This window comes from Ursus americanus, chromosome 31 (genome assembly GCF_024610735.1).
Source record: "Ursus americanus isolate L20-20 chromosome 31, mUrsAme1.1.p, whole genome shotgun sequence".
Lineage (NCBI taxonomy): Eukaryota > Metazoa > Chordata > Mammalia > Carnivora > Ursidae > Ursus > Ursus americanus.
Genome location: NC_142157.1, coordinates 22154813 through 22177498, shown reverse-complemented (window position 1 = coordinate 22177498; position 22686 = coordinate 22154813). Strand labels below are relative to the sequence as shown.

Sequence of the window (22686 nt, the reverse complement as noted above, 5' to 3'; positions counted from 1 at the left end):
TGGCACTGTCCAGTTTTCTCCTAGCCTTGGCCGGTGGGCGTCAGCGGGCAGGGTCCGGGTGCAGGGAGGGGGAGGGGACGGGGCGGGGCAGGGCACTGGGAGGCGTCCGAGACCACTCCGGTGGCGCGCAGAGAAGCGAACCCAAGTGCGACGCCACACACACTCACCGCGGAGGGCAGCACCTAACAGGTTGGGCGAGGGAACCACAGGTTTCCGCAGGGCTCACTTTAGTGGCAAACGATGCACTCAGTCAGTGCAAAATGCGGACCGGAACGAGGAACACGCCCTGTCCCGGAGCTCGGCGCAGGCGCACACCCTGGGGCTCGCAGCTCCACGCCCCGCCCGCGACTGACCCTTCCCAAATTAGGAGAACAGTTCACTAGACGTGGCTCTAGGGTGAGGCTCCGCCCACTCTGGAATGTGTACCCCGCGGCTGGCCAATCACGTCCGTCATTTGGACTCGCGACTCCGCCCCACCCCGAGGTTTGTCCGTCCCTCTGCAATGCGCTCCTGTTGGCCATTCGGAGAGGACTGGGCTTGGCGCAAGCGCGCTAATTTTGGCGCAGGCTCAGTTCACGGGCCGAAGCGCGGAGAGCTGTGGGCGGAAGCGGGAAAGTTTGGGGCGGGACTGGGTAGTTAGAGGGTTGTAGCTGAACTTGGGAACTGGGGAGGAAAGCGAGAAGTTGTCTGTGTCCTGCTTCTTTAATTGTGGTTCAGTTTTCGGAAGTCGCTATCCTGAGTCCCGTCCCCACAGTCGTGCCTCTCGCTGCATCATGAGCGCCTCGAATATAAGAACTGCATCTGTATTCCCAGCGCCCAGCTGGGAGTCCCGGACTTGTGTGTCACGTGGAGGGGAATACACACAGATAAATGACTGCTCTTTTCTCATACTGCACTCAAAATTATGCCATATTTTAGTTTGCTTTCTATTAAAAGATGAATTTTTTATACAATCTTCATTGTTGGGGTTTTTTTTATTAGACTTTCTACCTGCTTTTCTTTTTCTTCCCGTAACTTCTTTATCTTATCTCTAAGAACATAGAGCTTTTCATTCCTCTCTGCTGCTTGAAATTAAGTGAATTTTTTTTTAAGATTTTATTTATATATTTATTTTTTGAGAGAGAGCATGCACAAGTAGGGGCGAGGGGCAGAGGGAGAAGCAGACTCCCGCCTGAGCAGGGAGCCAGCCTGGGGGGGCCTGGATCCCAGGACCCTGAGATCTTGACCTGAGCTGAAGGCAGCTGTTTAACAGAGTGAGTCACCCAGGCACCCCATCAATGAATTCTTCTTGAAGACTTTAGGAACCTACTAACTTTCTGCTCTAATTTAAACTAATTATTTCTGCTCTTCTAGCTGAGAGGTGATGGGTGGTTTCTTTCACTTGGTTCCTGGGTTTAAACTGACCTTTCTTTAATGCATCTTGCTGGAGTACGGCTCAAGTAAACTTCTCTAAAACGGTGTACAGGAGGCAAAAATTTTGAGTAGTTGTATGTTTTAAAATGTCCTTATTTTGCACACACCTTTATAATTTGCTTAGCATGGAATTTGAGGTTCAATATCAGTTTCTCAGGGCGCCTCGGTGGCTTAGTGGTTAAGCGTCTGCCTTTGGCTCAGGGCGTGATCCCAGGGTCTTGGGATAGAGCCTGCTCCCCCCTCTCCCACTCCCCCTGCTTGTGTTCCCTCTCTCGCTCTCTTTGTCAAATAAATAAATAAATAAAATATTTAAAAAACAAACAATATCAGTTTCTCTTTAATCTCAAAGGCATGCTTCCACTGACCTATGCTTCCGACGTTGATGTCCAGAAATGTGTCAGTCTCCTTTGCACGCCTTTGCGAGGAACTATTGCTTTCCCTTGGGAAGTATTTGTGATCTTTTGATTATTTACCATGTTCTGAAATAACACCATAGTATCTCCAATTTGGGGTCTTTCTGAATTTAACCTGTTTAGCACCCATCTGGCCCTTTTCAGCTGAAGATTCATTTCTCTCTTCCTCTCTGGAAATTGTTTCCGTTATTTCTTTGAAATTTCTTTACTGCCATTATCTCTGACTTAGCATGTTCAGGGAAAATGTTAGGCAGATGGCAACCTCCTGGGACAATTTCCTATAGTTATCTTTTTGCCCCCCTCATGTATTTTATTTATCTTCTTAACTTAATGTTTTGGGAGATATCCCAATGTTATCTTCCAAAACTTCTATTAAAATTTTAAAAAGCCAATACTTCAAAAAACCCCTTTCTTGTTTAATCGTACCAGGCTTTTTGTTTCATGAGTGCACTGTTCTCAGATATCTCTGAGGATAACAATTTTTAAATGTCTCTTCTGTTGATGGAATTGTGTACCTTGTGCCCTTTTCTGTAACTTGACCTAAATCTTTCCCATTCATACTGCTGTAATTCTTCCTGTCGAGTGAGTCTTGGTTGTTTTTTCATATTTGATCGTGAAGACCTGAGCTGATTTTTCTAGATAGCCAGTGTGGTTTTTTTCCTCTTCTATTTGTGATGTGTATTTGTTTCCCTCCTAGGTCAGCATGAATTTTCCTTGGGCTATTGGTTAAATTTCTTCAGAGGTGAGATCCCAATTTTTTGCCTGCTTGGAGTCACTAGGCTGCTTCTGCTGGTGGAGGGAAATGGTGAATTGCAAGCACCAACTAATACAGTTCTTGTACTTCGGGTCTCACCTCCTCATGCTGCACCTGCCAACCCCAGCCCCAGATAATGCCTGGAAAGTCCATTCCTAATTCTGTTGCACATCTGTCTTGAAATTGCTTTGGGCTGCAGTTTCTTTCCCGCTCCGCCCCCGTTTTATTTGTCAGTATGCTTTTATTCACTTCCTTTTTCCAGAAATTGATTTTCATTTCTTGATCATTCTCCTCTCATTCTCTTCACTCTTGCCAGTACAATTCTTAATAAAATGTGTCCCCAAGTTCCAGATTTTTATAACATGGAAATGGGGCCAGCTTCCTGGATATGTGACCTGTGCAGTAACACAAAGTTCCATGCTTAGCTGGGCCGCGCGCTTGGCTTCACGCTCTGCTGTCCCCACCTTGAAAAGTTTAAAGATTTTGGAACAAGGGCCTATGAATTTTCCTTTTGCACTGGGCCCTGCAAATCATGTAGCCAGTCCGGCATACAAAAGTTAATACTTATTAGAACTTAAATAGCTGACTCAGCTTCACTGCCAAGTGCTCTTTGCTTACCTACAGTCTCTGCTGTAATGCTTCCCATTGGGAGAAACGTACTACCCCCAGTGCCAGCCCACAGAGTGGGCCAATCAAAGATAGAGTATGGAAGATGCCCGGTCCACACGAGGCACACCAGATTATGACGATTAAAGTAAATTAAGTAAATTTACATAAATTACTGCCTGTATCATTAATTTCTAAAAATGCCTTTTTAGTCTCCAAACTGTGTATAAATTTATATATAGTTACCGAATTAAAATTTGAAAAGCAGATTTTTCATCAAATATCCAATAGTTGTCATATCATTTTTCTTCCAGTAACTTCCTTCTTTAAACTGATAACCATGGGGTGACCTGTGGTTCCAATAAGTAAAAAGCTTTTTCCATTAACATTATTTCATATAATCTCTAAGTTTTTACTAAACTGATAGCAATTACATTAAAAATTTTTCTAGGTCTTATAACAGTGTGAATCTTTTTAAATAACTTTGGGGGCACCTGGGTGGCACAGCGGTTAAGCGTCTGCCTTCGGCTCAGGGCGTGATCCTGGCGTTATGGGATCGAGCCCCACATCAGGCTCCTCCGCTATGAGCCTGCTTCTTCCTCTCCCACTCCCCCTGCTTGTGTTCCCTCTCTCGCTGGCTGTCTCTATCTCTGTTAAATAATAAATTTAAAAAAAATAAAAGAATAAATAAATAAATAACTTTGATAGGTCTATGAAAATAGTTTATAATAATAAGTTGACATATTTAATAAGTCATATTTCATAAGTTCATACTTAGCCCTTCAGGCTGAATGGAAGGCACACTCTTGGGTGGTTGCCAAGGTTAGAATCATAGCTCTGTCACTCAAGCTTTATATAAGTTTTCATACCTCATTTTTCTCAAGTGTAAAATGGGGGTGATGGTTCTTAGTATTCTCTTTCAGTGAGTGATACATGAGCATGACACCTGACATAGCATAAATGTTACATAGATATTAGTTCTAATTTTTCTTACTACAAGTAATATTGTTAGTATTCCCTTGGTAAATGTGTGGCAGATTTTTAACAAATTCCGTCCATTAAATGGAGTTGAAATAAATAGAAAATTATGGAAACTAGAACCCATATCCTGGGCATCTCCTAGCCCCAAACTGTCATTGGCCCCAACCATCCCCTAGAGCGTTCTTCACAAGAATGCCTGGAGTACCCGATATTCCACTGGGTCCAGAGAGAGCCTGTGGTGACCTCTTCCTGAGCTATCTCAAAGGTGACGCTGGCCAGTAATGGCTAGACTTACCCTTGAAGACTGAAAGGAATGAGATTTGTTTTTCCTGCTAAAGTTCAGTTTTTAGGGAGACAGAGAATCAAAAGGGAGAGAGATCAGGTGGCAGATGGAAGCCCGGCTCTCCCCAAACCCGGATTCCCAGACTACGAGCCGGTGGGATAGGTATTCCCAGAAGAACTGAACCAGGAGTCCTAGTAAAGCCACCTTCTAAGACAAGTGTTAGCCCTTTGGTTGCTGGATCATGGGGAGGCCGGGGGGACAAGGTGGTGTTGGAGTTTGTCTCTTGTCCTCACCCTACTCTTCTCAAATCGTGTCTAAAGTTCCCATTCTCACCTGGAATGGGATGGGCTTAGAAGGTGACCATGAGACTTTCTCAGTTCAGAATATTGGATCAGTTGTGAACAGGAGTAATTTCCCTTTCTGTACATTTGTGCTTGTTTGTTTTCCTTCAGACCCATGTGGAATATCACTTTCTGTTAACTTCCAACTAAGACTTCCCCTCACCCACCCATCAAACCCATTCATTTTACATTATAGCTTTTTGGATTCCACTTATGGCCTGAAAGCAGCATTTGGGTGTCTCTCCGTATTTAACAACCAGGACGTCTGCACCAGTGTGAGCTCGTTGATTGTTAGCTCTGTGCAGGGCCGATCGCTCACGGTGGAGCTTCATGATGATGCAATTTGGGAGCAAAGGAAATGATCACTTAGCCACTAGATTTGGGAAGCTGGCTTGATATAAATTTCCCCATTAAGAAATTGAGAATTTTGCCTCAGGAAACCAGACAAGATGGCCCTAGGAAATGGATTTTTTGAAGTAAGAAGACATCAGTTGATGTATGGCTGTCGTGTCTACCACTTTATCCTTGGTGTGCTTACTGCATGTCACATTGGAAATGTTCAATAAACACGTATAAATGAGTGAATTAAATTAAGGCAGAACCAGAGTAAATGAGATGGGTCTTATTAGTGAGAGATGACATGACCTTATATGTAAAAAAACTCTTAAGATTCCACTAAGAAAGAAAAAAAACCAGAACTAATAAATGAATTGGGTTAAGTAGCAGGATACAAAATCAATGTACAGAAATCAGTTGCATTTCTATTCACTAACCACAAACTATCTGAAAGAGAAGTTAAAAAGCAATCCCAATTATAATTACATCAAAACAATAAAATAGGAATAAATTCAGCCAACTAAAAACTGTAAGACGCTGATAAAAGAGATTGAAGAAGACACAAATAAATGGAAAGACAGCAGGGGCTCTCAGACCGGAAGAATTAACAGTGTGAAAACACATGTACTACCCGGAGTGATCTACAGGTTCAAAGCAATCCCAGTAAGAATTCCAATGGCATTTTTCTTAAAAATACAAAACCAATCCCCAAATTAGTTTGAAACCAGAAAAGATTCTGCATACCCAAAGCAATTCTGATAAAAAAGAGCAAAGCTGGAGGCATCACACTTCCTGAGTTCAAGCTATATTACAAAGCCATTGTAATCAAAACAGTATGGTATTGGCATAAAAACAGGCACATAGATCAGTGGAACAGAACAGAGAGCCCAGATATGAACTCCCATGTATATGGGCAACTAATTTTTGACAAGGGTACCGAAAACACACAATGGGGAAGGATCCCCCATTCTTCGATAAATGGTACTAGGGAAACTGGATAGCCACATGCAAAAGAATGAAACGGGACCCCTATCTTAAACTACTCAAAAACATTAACTCAAAATGGATCAAAGATTTAAATGTAAGAAACTGTAAAAACGCTAGAAGAAAATACAAGGGAAAATGTCCCTAACATCAGCCTTAGCAATGATTTCTTGGATAAGTCACCAAAAGCACAGGCAACAAAAACTAAAACAAACAAGTAAGGCCACATTAAACTAAAGAGCTTCTGCACAACAAAGGAAACCTTCAATAAACTGAAAAGACAGCCTCCAGAATGGGACAAATTACTTTTTTCCTGTTTTAAGAATTCCAATTTAAAAAATACATTATAATATTGACTATGCTTTCTTGAATTTGGTATACACACCTCCTGGATATTCTAATATGCCTCCTAGGAAAGCACATGTCTCTGACTGAAATTGACTCTTGTTGCTACCATTACTCTAATGATACAATCTGAGAGCAAATCCTCTTTCACTGTTTGGCAGCTGTTTACATTAATCTTGCCTCCAGATAAAATTCCTGTCATTTCATATGCTACTGTTAAACTTTCTCCATTTTCTATATCTTTGTGACTCATTTTTAGGTAAAAGAGCAAAATATTGTATCTCTGCCTATGAAATTTCATCTTGAGTTTTTGTCCATTGCTCTGCTTGTCAGGACCCTGTGGGTTGCATGGTCCTTGTCATCACATTCGCCATTCTTTCCAATAGGGAGTCAGCTATAAAGTGGATGTATCTGCCCATAACACAGAATTAAAGAAAGCAGGAATTTTATTTTTTTAAAGATTGTATTTATTTATTTGAGAGAGAGAGAACAAGCACGAGTGGGGGGAAGGGGCAGAGGAAGAAGGAGAAGCAGACTCCACCCTGAGTATGGAGCCCAAAGTGGGGCTCGATTCTAGGACCCTGAGATCGTGACCTGAGCCAAAGTCAGACACTTAACCACCTGAGCCACCCGGGTGCCCCAAGGAAGTAGGAATTGTAAAAGTGGGAACATTTTATTTATGTGGCTCTGTACTCTGTGCAGAAATAATTTTTCTGGCACGTGAGTATTTGAGTAAGATGAAGTAACACATTCCATACCTTTCACTCACTTGGCCCCATGTTGTTACTAAGACTTAACTTTGCATATTTAATATAGGCGCTCTTGCTTTGTTAAAGGCCACGGAAAAGTTTATAGAAGCATGACTAAGCTTTTGTGACTCTACAGACTGTGTTATGAAACTAGGAATAGACAGTGGTGGGACTGCCGGAAAAGAAAGTGCAGAGAAGTTAAGCCAGCACTGAACGAGGAGGGCCAGAATGCAAATTCAGGCAGCGTGGCTCTGGATGGAGTTCATATTCTGAAGGATTCGCGTAGTTCGTCCAAGTGTAAAAACTCAGCTGGAAAACTTACATGGGCCTGCTAGTGGAAGACTAAACTTTGATGAGTTACAAATTAATGCGGCATCATTGCGTACCGTTCAAGAATGTTTATTACCCCCATGTGACATTCCCAGGGAAAAGCATACTGTTTTATCATTAACTTTTGACAACTGAAGTCACATATGCCATCATTATTTCCAACTCTTTAAGGAATTTTTAAAAATGTTGAGCTCAAAGTGTTAGAAGTAAGGATGACATGCACAGCCAAGACTAAAGAAGCCACATTCGATACTTTTTTAAAAATGCACAGACATTGATTTCACACATACTTTGGTGAAAAAAAGTTCAGGTTATTCCCAGTGGGCCAGGCAAAACGCTGTATGAGGATGGCAGGCTTGTGTCCAATGTCACGTCTGATGGGCCCTGCAGTCACGCCAACACACCGCATGACGCAGTTAGCTGTCCCAAGTTAATCGGAACGCTGACGGACGTACCGCATACTCTGCGTGAAATTTTATGAAGACCCGATGCGAAGAGGCCATAAAGGGAGCTATGTTGGTGTCCTAAGATTGAAAAATAAAAGAAAGTAACAAATTATATTTTTCACAAATTTGAACATTTTGCTGGAAACGTTAGCCTAGTAAGAAAGTACTACACGAAGAAACTTTATAGAATTTACAGTAAACTTACACATTTTTCTAGAAGGAATCTTGCTAAGAATTAATATAGATGCCTTACAAAAGAATATTGCTGGTGGGGAGGAGGACTGAGGGGAAATGGGGATTCACTGCTAGTGGATACAGAGTTTCTCTTTGGGGTAATGAAATATCCTAGAATTGATTAATCTACTAAAAACTACTGAATGTACATTGTAAGAAAATGAATTGTTTGTGAATATTATACCTCAATGAATTTATCATTTAAAATTGAATTGGTTGTGAATATTATACTTCAATGAATATTGGTTTGTGGTTTGTGAATATTTTACTTCAATGAAATTATCATTAAAAATTGAATTTCCAATTCAACTTCTTACCGAAATCTTAATTTTTCTGATGGAAACACATACTTATTTTTTGCAACTGAAACAACCATATCAGTAAAGTCTACAACTTTCCCCTATTAGCATCTGTAGTTTCTATTTAGGATTTATTTTTGTATCCTTTCTGTCTGTAATAAATGGCACTGTGAAAATGGATATCCACATACAAAGGAATGAAACTACATCACACAGAAGTCAACTCAAAATGAGCTAAAGACCTGAGACCATGAAACTCCTAGAAGAACACATGGGCAGTAAGCTCCTTGATGTCAGTTTTGTCAATGATTTTTTGGACTTGATACCAAAGCAAAGGCAACAAAAGCAAATATAAACAAGAGGAACGACATCACACTAAAAAGCTCCTGGACAGCAAAGGAAACCATCAACAAAATGAAAAGGCAACCTACTGAGTGGGAGAAAATATTTGCAAATTGTGTGTCTGAGAAGGTGTTAACATTGAAAATATATAAAGAACTCACACAACTCAATAACAAAAACAAACAGTCCTATTAAAAAATGGGCAAAGGACCTGACTGGACGTTTTTCCAAAGAAGACAAACAGATGGCCAGCAAGCACATGAAAAGATGTTCAACGTTACTAATCATCAGAGAATGCAAATCAAAACCACAATGAGATATCCTTTCATACCTGTTAGAATGGCTATTATAAAAAATACAAGAAATAACAAGTGTTGCTGAGGATGTGGAGAAAAGGGGAATCTTCATGCACTGTTGGTGGGAATGTAAATTGCTGCGGCCACTGTGGAGAATAATACGGAGGTTCCTCAAAAAATTAAAAACAGGACAACCATATACCAGAAATTCTACTACTGGGAATTTATCCAAAGAAAATAAAAACACCATCTTGAAAAGATATCTGCACCCGTATGTTCACTGCAGCATTATTTATGATAGCCAAGATGCAGAAGCAATTTGTGTCCACCTATGGACAAACGGATAAATACATGGTATCTATATGTATATATGGTAATATAATAGTAAAGGGGTATTATCCAGCCATCAGGAAGGAAATCCTGCTGGCTGTGTCAACATGGAAGATCCTTGAAGTCATTATGCTAGGTGAAATAAGTGAGAGAAAGAAAGATAAATACTATATGATCTCACTTATTTGTGGAATCTAACAAAACAAAACAAAACTCTTAGATACAGAGAACTGATTGGAGTCCCTTAGGGGCAGGAGGTGGGAGTGGGTGAAATGGATGAAGGGTGTCTGTCAAAAGGTACAGACTCCCAGTTAGAACTAAGCCCTAGGGATGTACTGTATAGCATGGAGACTGTAGACAGTAACACTTCAGTGTAAATTTGAAAGTTTCTGAGGGAGTAGATCTTAAAAGTTCTCATCACAAAAAAACCCTCAAATTTATGTTATACACCTGGAACTAATATATTATATGTCAATTTTATCTCAATTTTAAAAAACCAAACAACTCTTTAGACATCTAGCTGTTGTAATCCCCTGTCCAGTTAATTAGAAAGCCTAGCTAAGTAAAGAGCAGAACAGTAGGAAACAGATATGCTCTCAGCAGTGGTCACATGTCCCTTCCTGGAAAGCCCTGCATCTCCTTTCATACAAAATGAGAGGACGGTGAAGGCAGATGCAAGCAATACTGAGTCACTGTCAGAACCCTCACTTGATGTTTAGGGATCTATGACATCAGCACTTTGTGAAAACAAACTACTAGTCACCAGATCCATCTTAAATCTCCCGTTTTATTTCTTCAAAAAAATCCTGCAATTTTCAACAAGAAGTAGATGAAATGGAACCAGGTGTCCAAATTGTCCATAGTTGCCTTCATGGAGACCACGATATGGGTATTCAACCCTGGGCAGCTCATTGAAATCACATACGGAGCTTTTAAAAGACAACGTACAGCGGCTCCTGTCCCAGAAATTCTGAGTCAGCAGGTGTGAACGGGCACTGGAAGTCTGCCCCGTGAAACACCTGCACAAGCCAATCTGATGGGGTGGAGTCTGGGAACTACTATTATTAATTTCACGCAAATCCCACTAGGTGGCACTCGTGCTCCCCAAATGGAAAGGAAAATCTGGAAGCTGCTGAAATCTGTAAAAGGCTTGTGCCCCGTACTTTGCATGGGTCTGCCTTTAAAAATGTATACTGTTATTACTTAAAAATAATGAATGGAAATTTTTAAATGTTTGTTTTACTCACTGCCCCACAATATGGTCCAGAGGACGGAGAATTGGCATCTGGTCCATTGTAGAGGATAAGGTAGTTCTGGACACAGTCTCCAGGATCATCAATGCTGATAAAGTAAAAGCTGACCGTGACAGGTCTTCCAGCGGGAGCGATGATGGCCCATTCGCAGTGAGTGTTGTTTGGGTAAGTGCCTGGATATCCGGGGCTGGTGAAGGAGCCGCTGTCTCCATAAAGAGTTCCACCACAGCCTGCAAGGAAACCAGAGCAGGACGTTTGATTGAACAAACTGGAAACCATCCCCTCGTGAGACAGTAAGATGGTGGCTATTTTCTCAAAATGCTGAGATCCTCGGCAAGAATAGAGGAGGCAGAAACCCCTTTCCTGCTCCTCTTGTGGGCCACATCCCTCCCACGCCCTCACCACCACCTCCTCCCACTCCCTCCCTCCCTCCACCATATCTTCTGTTCCTGTATCTCATGACCTTGGGACCATTTCTTCCAGGACCTTTCTTTGAAAACAGTGAGTTGAGAACACAGTGGGAAAACAAAGAACCTGATAAAGTAGCTATAGGAGATAATAATTAAATCGTTGTATTCTTTTGACAGTGTAGGGCTCTCCATATGCCCTCAGTTGATGACGATGGGAGTGAAGTAAAATTAGAAGTGAAATTCCAGGGCTGAACCCAAAGAGTGTCATTGTAGGTTTTGACAAAAATTATTTTATTGTATAAGTGACTTTCCCGAGCTTATAACAGTACTAAAACTGACATGCTCAGAGCCAGAACTTGGTGAGTATTGGTGTTAATTTGTGTATGAATGCTGTCGTGACTCAGACCGGATACCTGGGGACCCAGATACTCTGCTGCACAGGAAGAAACCACACCGTAGGATTAAAAGGCGCGGAGCTGGGTGTCTGACCCCTGGAGGTATAGTCCTGCTTCTACCACAATCTAGCGGTGCATTCTGGAAAACTCATTAACCTCGTGTTTTATTTCCTCCTCTGTAAAATTAGGGCACTGGAGAGCATCTGCAAGCATCTTTAGCTGCCAAGATTTAAATTATTTCTTGTCCCTCAGTCTACTGAAAATAAGTCATTGTTATCATTCTTATTTGGAAAGTTTTTAGATATTTCTAACTACCTAACCAGGACATCTCATAAAGATATTCCTCCTCTCTTGAGTTAAATATATTGACATGACTTAAATTTCCTTCAGTTATTTGATAAACTACCAACCAAACATGCAGGAAGTTACTTACTGCACTGAAAAAAGCAATTAACCTCCAAGATTGCCGAGAAATGACAGGTGCTGCAAGGGGAGAAGCTGCTTATTTATACCCGAGTATGTGTTAGTAACTTGGCTTTTGGTACACATGTGGTTTTTTTCTGAATTCTCAGAGAACTACCTTGATGATCAAACCAAAAGTTAAAAATATGACAAAATCAGAAATTATAAAGGAGTTTTAAAATCTGTATCTACACTTTATATGTATACATATATTTATATGTATATATATTATATTTCTACATATTACTAATACATTTATCTACCTGTGTATATAGATACATATAGATATATGCAATATGTAGAAATAATGAGTGAGAGTAGAATTTTATAAAGGATATCTGTACTCTCATTGTTAAAAAAAAATCCCTATCGGAAAAAATCAAGTATACAGATGACTAAGAAGGTATGGTCACTTTTTTAAAAAAATTATTTCTTTGTCAGAGAGAGAGCACAGGAAGGGAGAACTGCAGGCAGAGGGAGAAGCAGGCTCCCCGCTGGGCAAGGGGTCCCTTGCAGGGCTCAATCCCAGGACCCTGAGATCATATCCTGAGCCAAAGGCAGACGCTTAATCGACTGAGCCGCCAGGCGTCCCAGTATGGTCACTTTAAATTATCTTTTCTCATTAGACTCCCTTTGTTTTTCTTGCCTACATCAATTTCCCTTACAAAGTGCAAGTGTCTTACCAGAGGGTGATGAGGTCCAGAGAATTTCATATCCATGGCTGGAAGTCGCACTGTCGCTCTGAAACCGTAGGTATAGCTGGTTGTTTTGAGAGAAGATGGGATTTGGCAGCAGAGATCCACAGTACGTGCCAAGTAACGGTGAACTGCTATCACTTCCATTTCTTACCTGGAAAAGGGAGCCATTAATTACTACACCTAACCACAGTATTCTTTCTTCTCTGATTTTTCATTGCTACCCATTGACACATGAGACAATCTGAATGACAACCTCTGTTGGAAAAGCTTTGTCTTTTCATGTACTTAAGAATGAAGGGTTTTCTGAAAATACACCCAGAAGTCATGTTCTCTTGCAAAGGAGAGAAACATCCAATTTGTAGATCAAAAACCATTTGCATTTGAATTCAGAAATATCTGTGAATTTCAAAAAGATTGGAGGGGGATATTGCCTCCTCCGCTTCCAGTCACTTCTATTATGCTTTATTCATTAGACTGTGTGTGTGTTTTTTTCCTTTGAAAACTGCTTGGCTATGAAGGGGTTATGAAAAAAAAAAGCAACGTACAAAGTATAATAAAGTTCAAAACCAAAGGAATTTCGGGATGGGAAAGGGACACGACTCAATAAATCTATAAAATTGGACTGTTAGGTAATTTTAAAAACACAGTCTGAAGCTGAATAGATTTTTTTTTTAAATTCACTGCTTAGAGTAGACACACATAAAAACAGGAAATGAGTCAGCGCAGTGAACTCCACCACCTTCTGTCCTCAGAGCTCCTTCTGCATATTCTCAGCCATCCTACTCCGAGGAGGACTGTTGGAGTATTGAAGAAATGTTATCCAGGCAACGTAGAGCTGGAACCAGCTCGACATGTATGAATGGTGATTTTATTGTCACTTGTATTCAATACTTGGAAGTTCCTCCATTGCCTTTATAATTTCACTGTTTAACGTTCGGTTACTTGCTGGTTGTCTTAAGTCTTCAGAGGCACCATGGCTAGTCTTACTGGATGGTGTTGACCTAGAGCGAGATTGTTTTTAGGTTGATGGAGTAGCAGTGGGAGACAGTAGTGCCTTTCTGGTGCTTTTTGGATTATTCTTCTAAGTGGCCTTGCAGTGGACGGAGTCGCCAGTGAACCACCCGCAGACAGAGACAGCCGCCGTATTCGGGAATGCTGGAGGGCGAGACGTGCTACCACTCTATCTTAACTTTGGGTCTCTTTCCTCTGGGTCCTGTTTTAGAAAGCTCTGCTCTGAGAGAAGTATCTGAGGGCGTATCATTTCCAACTAGCATCCTCTCCATTTTTCTCTGCACAGGAGGAATGGGACAATGAGAGCAATAAACATCTCTGCGCCATTAGAGGACCCTGAAAAGGGAGGTGAAGGCACTAAAAACAATGCAGATTCCGAATGTGATCCAGAGCTTGGCTTTTGTGTGGTAGTAATATGGTGACAATCCTCACCAAGAAATGTCTGTTCCTGGCACAGTTAACATGAATGCAATGGTGAGTTTTGCACATATGGCTGCCAATAAACCACGCCAGTCTTCCCACCAAAAACCAGATGCGGCTGCACTTTACCGGCCCGACTTGTGGTTTCCTGTCTTTGCTGATTGGACAGGAAGTTTCAAACAAACTTCTGTGGAACAGGAAGGGCAGCTGGGAGGAGGAGTTCCCACCTCCAATGCTGGAGAGCTAGCCTGTGCGTCCCAGCATCCGGAGGAAAACGGCACGTGTTAACTCCAGTCACTACTGGTCAACCCAGGCTTGAACCAAGGTTAGCTGCGCTGTGACTCTCAACGAACGGGATTATTCTGGCCTTTCTCTGTATTCCCTCCTCTGATTCTATTTTACACTTTACGTAAGTGGTGAGGCACAAAGATCTGAGTTCAATGCCCTGATGGACACAAACAATACTGTCTTCCTCTCCTCCTTTCCTCCCTGCTATATCCATCACTCCCCACTTCCTACCATGACAAGTATCTGCCATGATAAAAGGCCCATGCTTCCTTGAAGTAGTCGTTAACGCTATGGATTAAGGATATTCGTTAACAAAAGATTTAGACTAATTCTGTAGGGGAGAGCTTTCCAGGATAATAAGACTCCAGAACAGATGTAGAGGAAACCATCTGGAAACCGTACTGAAGACTCTTGTGTACGTGAGACAAAGCCCATTTAGAGTGCTTCCGGCGAGGTTTACATTCAAAGTCCATCCACGGAGGAATTCAGTATCTTTGGCTATACAAGTCCTCGGTGACACTGCAGTTTACTGCCTAAGAATGAATACATTTCCAAAAGAGTTTGCAAAGGACACCCTAGTGAGCTCTGGGGTTCTCATGGGAAAATATAGGCACTGAGCTCCACACGGCGTCTGCCTCAGTTATGGGCCCATTCAGAACATCCTCCTGTGAGCGACAGTGTCACAGTTCTCGCTTATACAGTGTAGGTGGTGCGGAGCAGAAAGGACGCAGACGGCGCTCTTGTGGTGGGACTGGGGGCTCACAGAGGTGCAAGCGCTCTCAGAGTTGGCTCTGCTTCTTCCACACACTGGATGGTTCTCTCTGAAACCACACATTCCCTGCTTCGGGAAACTTCTCTGTCCCCAAACTAAATTAGGTGCTCCTAACCATGCTCACTCTGTTGTGTGCGAATTATTTCCTGCCTTTCCCATGGACTGTGAGCCTCCTGGGGCCCTGACTATGTCTTGTTCCCTATTGCATTCCAGTGCCGGGACCTAGAAAATGCTTGGTAAATATTTATGGCACAAAAGAGCAATGAACAAATTAAGAACAAGTAAGGGATCCATGATTAGAAGTAGCAGAGACAGAGGTGAAAAATCTTCAGTGATCCATCTTTTAAATAGTTCATTTATTGGGGCACCTGGGTGGCTTAGTCGGTTAAGTGTCTGCCTTCGGCCCAGGTCATGATCTCAGGGTCCTAGAATGGAGTCCCGTATTGGGCTCCTTGCTCAGCAGGGAGCCTGCTTCTCCCTCTCTCTCTGCCTGCTGCTCCCCTTGCTTGTGTTCTCCCCCTCTCTCTCTGTCAAATAAATAAATAAATAAAATCTTTAAAAAAATAAATGAACTATTCATTAATATTTATTCATTAATATTCATGAATAGTTCATTTATTTTTTTAAAGATTTTATTTATTCGAGAGAGAGAGGGTAAGCGAGAGAGAGCACAAGCCAGGGGAAGAGGCAGAGGGAGAGGGAGAAGCACACTCCCCACGCAGCAGGGAGTCCAATGCCGGGGCTCAATCCCAGGACCCCAGGATCATGACCTGAGCCGAAGGCAGATGCTTAACTGACTGAGCCACCCACGCACCCATTAAATAGCTCATTTATATGATACCCAAACATATGTTACCTCCAAGAAATCGTGTGTGCATTCTCTTGAGTCCTCGATGCCAAATGAATGAAAAAAGAGTGAAATGGTATGGTTTTGTGGAGCTGTGAGAATAACAGTGCAATCCAAGTTATTGTCATAATTATCTGGCCATCCAGGGCTCTTCAGACTGCCGAAAGCCTTGTTATATTCTCTGTTGCAACCTTAGAGGAAAAAAAAATTCACTATTAATGTATGCATCCCAATATTTCATGCTCTTTCAACCTGACAGAAAGAATTCAAAAAGATGATTAAATTTGAACAAACTTCAGAAAAAAGCTAAGCCAGCCCGTCTACTTCCCTTTGAGATAAGTGAGGTCAGAGGAAGCAAGGTACGGCACAGAGAGCAAATGCAACGCAGCGTCTCCTTAACATAAAACAGCCCCATGGGAAATATGAAATGTGAGCCTTCCCTTTGAAGAGGAACGGTCTAGCATTCTCTGCACTGTTCTGATCACACTGAAGTAGAGTGGGCTGACATCTAGACTTCTGCAGGCACAGAGTCTCTGCATCCGAGACAGACTTTTGTCTGAGGATTTCCATTTACACCCGCGGAGGAGTCACCTGTTCCGATAGAATTGGTAAATTGCTGTTCTTCATCATTTTGGGTAAAAATGGGTAAAACCACCCCAACTATTTCTGTTTCTTTTAATGAGAGGCAGCTTTGGTTTACATCAAGCTGGAAATGAACATCAAATGATGTTCTCTGGCAAGAAACTTCTTAGCTGTGATCATAATCAAATAACCCTTTCAGGACTTCTTGGTATTTACAGAATAACTTCCTAAGGTACAGTGAGGTCCCTATGCAGTCAAGTGGGTAACTAATAAAACATCGGGATATACTTAAATTAACTCCATGAACTTTGAAGAATATGCTGGCATTCTAAACATTTTAATTAGGATCATTCACTTTACCTCTTCAGAAGCCAGCTTTAGTAATTTGCTCAAGTGGGCCCGGCGTCTAGTCAAAATTCTTACCTCGCTGCGGGTGTGGTTTATGTGAACAGGCCCAAATTTACCCCCAGCAGCGGATTCTAGCAGGAATGATGACAGTGGTGGTTTCAGGGCTCACCTGCAATCTGATAGGTAAAACCCACTCTCGAGTTTCCGCTGAGAACTTCAGATTTGAAGGTGACAATTGCTGTGCTCCCAGAAGAATAGAACGTTGGTGCCGTCGAAGCGTTTCTTCCACAGACTGTAAGTCCCGGATTTGTGTGACTCTGAAATGAAATGGAGGCCACATCACACTAGAGTTGGTTTCAAAAGAGAATAGGCTGTAATGGAAACTAAACTGCAAATAAAAGTATGGCTTAAATACTCAGCCATGGAGGGGCGCCTGAGCGGCTCAGTCGGTTAAGTGTCTGCCTTCCGCTCTGTTCATGAACCCAGGGTCCTGGGATCGAGCCCCACATCGGGCTCCCTGCTCAGCGAGGAGTCTGCTTCGCCCTCTGATGTACCTCCCCCCACTCATGCTCTCTCTCTCTCCTCTCAAATAAACAAATAGAATCTTTAAAAAAAAAAAAAAATTCAGCCATTGAAACTGGTTACAGTGTTTGAAGCCCTCGGTAACCAGGGCTTGGAATCCACAAATGTCTCACACTCCCCAAGGGGCAGGAGGGAGAGGCCAAGTTTCTGCTGAAACCAGGAGACAGACACTGTGTGCAGACAAGACTTTTTCCCTCTCATGCAGCTTCACAGCCAAAGGCCTGTGCAGTTGGTCTGAGCACAGATCCAGGCTGACCGAGCTCAATACAGTTCCACTGGGTCTCCCCATCATCCTGAACTCCAGAAGCCTAACCCAGCACTGCTCCCAGCTCTCCCCACCCCTGAGCTCTTCTAACCGGACTTTGGCAACACTGGGAATCCCCCAAGGCAGCCCCTCGCTGCAATGAGTTCCCTGTTTCCCCTTCGTAAAACCTGGGCAACCATCCACCTCTCAAGATAGTAGGGTAATGAGGCCCAGTGCCTTCCCATCCTTGTATTGAAACCACTGGCACCAAAGGTAAGACATTTGCTGCCTCACACTCTTGGGCGCCTACTGACCAGCCTGTTTCCCACTCATGTTTACAAGCTCCTGGTGCTGATGTCTCCTGCTGCTGGTCCTTTCCTAACCTTGCCTTTGGCCCCCTCTGAACTTTGACTGCACTGTTAACCACCACTGCATACATCCATAGCCTTTCTACTTCGTGGCCTTGAGTGAAGCTTGGGTCTCCTGTAGCCTCCTGGTAGAGGCCACTCTTTTCCCATAGTCCATAATTCCTTGAGTAGGAATAGCGGTGGGGGCTGGGGTGTGTGTGTGGGGTTCTCCAGGTGGCTCCCTGCAGTACCTAGCCTTGCATCAAAGCCAGTTCTCCTCTGAGGGTCTCTACATCTGGCCTAAGATTCCTCTGACCCTTCTCACCATTCTCACTTTCCCTCTGGTGACTTTCCTTCATTAAAGACTGGTGTCTCAGCTCATCGTCGTCCCCTGCACCCCGCTTCCTTTCTCAACCCTCGGAGGTTTCAGTGTTTTTACAGATGACCCACTGAACACCCCAATCTGCGTTCCTTACTACCAGTGACTTTCCCCTCCACTCTCCGTGGTTGCCCAGGCCTGCCATTCACCATCATCACATGATCGTGGCATGAACTTCCAACTCGATCTCCCCCTCCTACTCTCGGACACCTGGAGAGTTCCAGTTTCTCCTGGTTATCAGTTTCTCCTGGTTATCAGTAAATTCCCTATCTTTCCTCCCAAACTACCCTCGCTGAAACCCTTTGTTCTTTCCTTTATTCACTCAGCCAAAGGACATTATTCATTCATGACAAATACTGGGTCTTCTTTGAGGCCCATCCAGCTGCTGTTATAACCCAGAGCTGCCTTGTGCCTTGCAAGTAGCATTTCCCTCCCCAGATGGGAGTCTGCCCCAATCCTCATCATCTCAGCTTCGGGAAGCAATGGGAAATTGAAAGAGCTTTAACCAAAGGGCTTTGTTCCACTTGGCTCTAAGCCCTTGCAGGAAGGGCACCACCAGGGAACAGGAATCTCATTCTGAAAACCACTGCCAACGGAATGGTTATCACCTTGCACCTTGGCCACAGTGGGGGCCTGGGCTATGTCTCAGTGCCTGGGCTTTCCAAAATTCAATAAATACAGTGTCTGCTCAGCCGCCAGCTCTTCTCAGACCTCTCCAATTGGAGTCAGCCAAACTGGATTTTTCTACCACCACCAAGATCCATGCGTAAACCAGGGGACTCTGGGTTTATAATAAGGAGGACCCCAAAAACTCGGGAAGGGATAAACTGGATCCTCCGCTATTGCCAGCCTGTGGGGGGTTGAATATGACACCCTGGGAATGACCCGGGGCAGATTAGCGGCTCCTCGAACTGCTGAAAGACAATTCAGGGATTCCTGGGGGGTTTTCCCAGGGATCCATCCCCAGTCATGACTCCACACTCTACACGGGCTCTGTGGATCATCTCATGACTCCCATTATTTCAGCTATTGACCCATGTAATGATGACACCCCACTCTTCGGGCCTTCTGTTAATATCACACATCTACATCCAACTGTCTCCTCAACGTCTTAGCCCATGGGCCATTCTCTCTCTCTCTTTTTAAAACCAAAACTGCTTTTTCTTTTTTTCTCTCTTATATGACTATGAATATAGTCCCATTGGACTGGTGCCAAATGGCCTCGTAACTGCTTTCCCTGTGTTCCACACTGACCGCTTCAGTGCATCCTATCCACAGATCCCCCCCGCTGCAGAAGTGTTTCCCTGAGCATGGTCCTTGGAGCACCAGGGGCAGAACAGTGAAGTTGTTCATCAAAAATTTAGATTAATATGTGCTATGTGGGGAAATCAGTATCGGAGGGTGGGGCCCTGGTGTATGCACTTTTATCTAGATACCCAGATGTTTCTTGTGCCCAAGGAAGTGTGAGAGCTCCCCACCTACAAGACCAAGTGCAAGTTTCTCAATGCCGAAATAGAGGGTTTGGGATATGGCTGTATATGTATGTGTATGTTTTGTATGTTAAGCTGGAGGCAAGTTTGAGAATTTGTTTCATTATGCCCTCATTATTTCAAGTGTTCTGCAAATACTGGTGAACAAAGGTCATTAGATGGGACTGCCCTGCGTCCTCTGATTGTTACCTCAGGCGAGTCCTGAAATTCCAAGTAATTCTGGGTGCAGTCTTGGGAGTGCAGCTGCAGGGCCCACACCGTTATCCTGACCTGCTGGCGTGGAGGAGCTTCCAGGACCCAAGTACACGCGGAAAATGGGATTTCTGGGTTTGACGAATTGGGTGAGGAAATACTCTGTGGGGTCCAGGTGGCATTATATGTCCCACCACAAGGCACTGGAAAAAGAGAACAGCTTGTTGGACAAATTTTATTCATGTTTCCACATATACACAATATTTAAAATGCAGCCTTCCCTACCCTTTCAGTCCAAAGAACTGTAGTGACATCATTCAATAAAGAAGGTAGGGTATTCTTCACTATGAATCATAGCAATTTAGGGGCGTCTGGGTGGCTCAGTCAGTTAAGCGGCTGCCTTCGGCTCAGGTCATGATCTCAGGTTCCTGGGACTGAGCCCCTCGGCGGGCTCCCTGCTCAGCAGGGAGTCAGATTCTCCCTCTACCCTCTGCCGCTCTCCCCCGACACCTGCTCATGCCCCCCCTCTTAAGTAAATCAATAAGATCTTAAAAAAAATAGAATCCTACCAAATTTGTATCACTGATGAAACAGAGTAGTTAACATGGTATTTAGTAACTGACACTGAGCTTACATAGGGATTAACACTGAGTTCAGTAATTAACATTGAGTTTAGTAATTAACATTGAGTGTAGATAGAAGCAAGGCATTATTTTTAGTGCATAAATACACATTTCATAAAACATAAAAATGTCTCCATTTACTCACTGTCCACAATGGTATACGTAGCATTAAATCCTTCCCTTTCTAAGGTTACGTCACTGACAAACTGAACCGTCAGGAAGTTACCAGAAGAGATAAAGGGAGCAGGTACAGTGGAACCGCAAAATGTTCCAGCCAAGTTGGCGTTTTCACTATCCCCGTCGTATAACTGAAAAGAAACATAGTTCATTCGTTTTCCATTACTCATAAGGAAGTTGCATATTTTACACTGAAATGGACGTGTGGAGTCACAACAGGTCATGATGGGGAAACTTACACTGATGTTGTTAGAGCAAGTTTTAACCTAGGAACAGCTGCTATTGAATCGATGCTATTATAATGATTTTCAGAAAAAACCTGGTATGATGCCTAGAAATCCTTTCCACTACAGAAGTCATATCTGATTTAAAATAACTGTGTCATTAGAGCCAGCAGATGCACTGTCCTCGGCCTGCATGGCCCTCACTGCCACACAGGTCAAGCCCCTGAGATCTTGTGCCTGGGTTCGCACCGCGGACTCCCTATGGAGCTCCCTGATTCCACTCTTTTTTTTTTTAAGATTTTATTTATTTATTTGACAGAGACAGCTGGCGAGAGAGGGAACACAAGCAGGGGGAGAGGGAGAGGAAGAAGCAGGCTCCTAGTGGAGGAGCCTGATGTGGGGCTCGATCCCAGAATGCTGGGATCACGCCCTGAGCTGAAGGCAGACGCTTAAGGACTGCGCCACCCAGGCGCCCCTCCCTGATTCCACTCTTGCCCCTCTTTAGCCTCTCCTCAACAGGTGAGTCATAGGATACAGTTAAAATTAAGTCAGACCAGGTCACTGCTTCCCAGCCGCTCAATAGAAAAACTAAAGCCATTACAGTGGCCTTCAAGGCCTGAGAGCATCTGCTCTCCATGCTACCCCTGGCTTTCCCCATCTGATACCTTACTGTCCCCCCATTGTTCTCTCTGCTCCTGGAGCAAACCAGGCTCACTCTGCTTCCCAGCTGTTGTGTTTGTGGTTGGCTCTGCTGGAACATTCCTCTCCTACACATCCATATCGTTCACTCTTCTTCGTTCCTTCAGGACTTTACTCAAACATCACTGAACCGCTAAAGCCATCCCTGACCACCCTCCTTAAAATGTGAACTCTCTCCCAATTCCCTTTCTGCCTTCCTGCTTCCTTCTTTCTTGGGAGCATGCATCATCTGCACATACTCCATCTATTACTTATATTATTGTCTTCTGCTCTGAAGACGACACTAATTCCATGGAAACACAGGCTGCTGGTCCGATCTGTGCACTGCTTTGTCCCCAGTTTTTAGAAGTGTCCGGCACACAAAGTCACCCAGTACATGTCTAATAAATGAGTAGTGCTTTGGTCCCTCTCTCCCACTGCCCACCCCACCGGAATTTATTCTCCCCAAGGCCTCCTGATGTCAAAAATTTGCTCGAGCCTAAGACATCAGTCATCCTCGATTCCTCTCTCCCTCCCCACTGACCCCACATCTATCCCGCTCAACCTTCAAAATCTTCCCCAGAGGGCTCTCCCCATTGCTATCACCATCATCCTCACCTTGGTTAGCATAACATCTTCCTAAGAGATCTGTGTCCACAGAGCAGCCACAGTCATCTCTGCGGCACTAACGCCCAAAGGTTTGCAAACTTAAATCACGCTCCTGCCCAGTGGATTCCACAGCACCTGAAGTGACACCCGAACTCTGTATGCTGGCCCGTAAG

The 22686-nt window shown here is 43.5% G+C and overlaps 2 protein-coding genes across 3 annotated transcripts in view; both read right to left on the bottom strand.

The window, feature by feature from the left end:
- The window catches only part of RSU1 (Ras suppressor protein 1), a 185906-nt gene extending 185579 nt beyond the window's left edge, over positions 1-327 (bottom strand). For both annotated transcript variants that reach the window (XR_015722428.1, XM_045787797.2), the window contains exon 1: positions 168-327. The gene's annotated coding sequence lies outside the window, so the exon portion shown is untranslated. The remainder of the gene's footprint in view (positions 1-167) is intronic.
- A 7261-nt stretch (positions 328-7588) lies between these two features.
- CUBN (cubilin) overlaps positions 7589-22686 on the bottom strand; it is a 257006-nt gene continuing 241908 nt past the window's right edge. Inside the window, exons 61-67 of the mRNA XM_045787715.2 lie at positions 20971-21133; positions 20200-20405; positions 17138-17285; positions 16048-16229; positions 12686-12851; positions 10730-10965; positions 7589-8059 (exon numbers count right to left, since the gene is read on the bottom strand). Of these exons, the coding sequence (XP_045643671.2) occupies positions 7952-8059; positions 10730-10965; positions 12686-12851; positions 16048-16229; positions 17138-17285; positions 20200-20405; positions 20971-21133 (1209 nt within the window). The 3' untranslated portion in view covers positions 7589-7951. The remainder of the gene's footprint in view (positions 8060-10729; positions 10966-12685; positions 12852-16047; positions 16230-17137; positions 17286-20199; positions 20406-20970; positions 21134-22686) is intronic.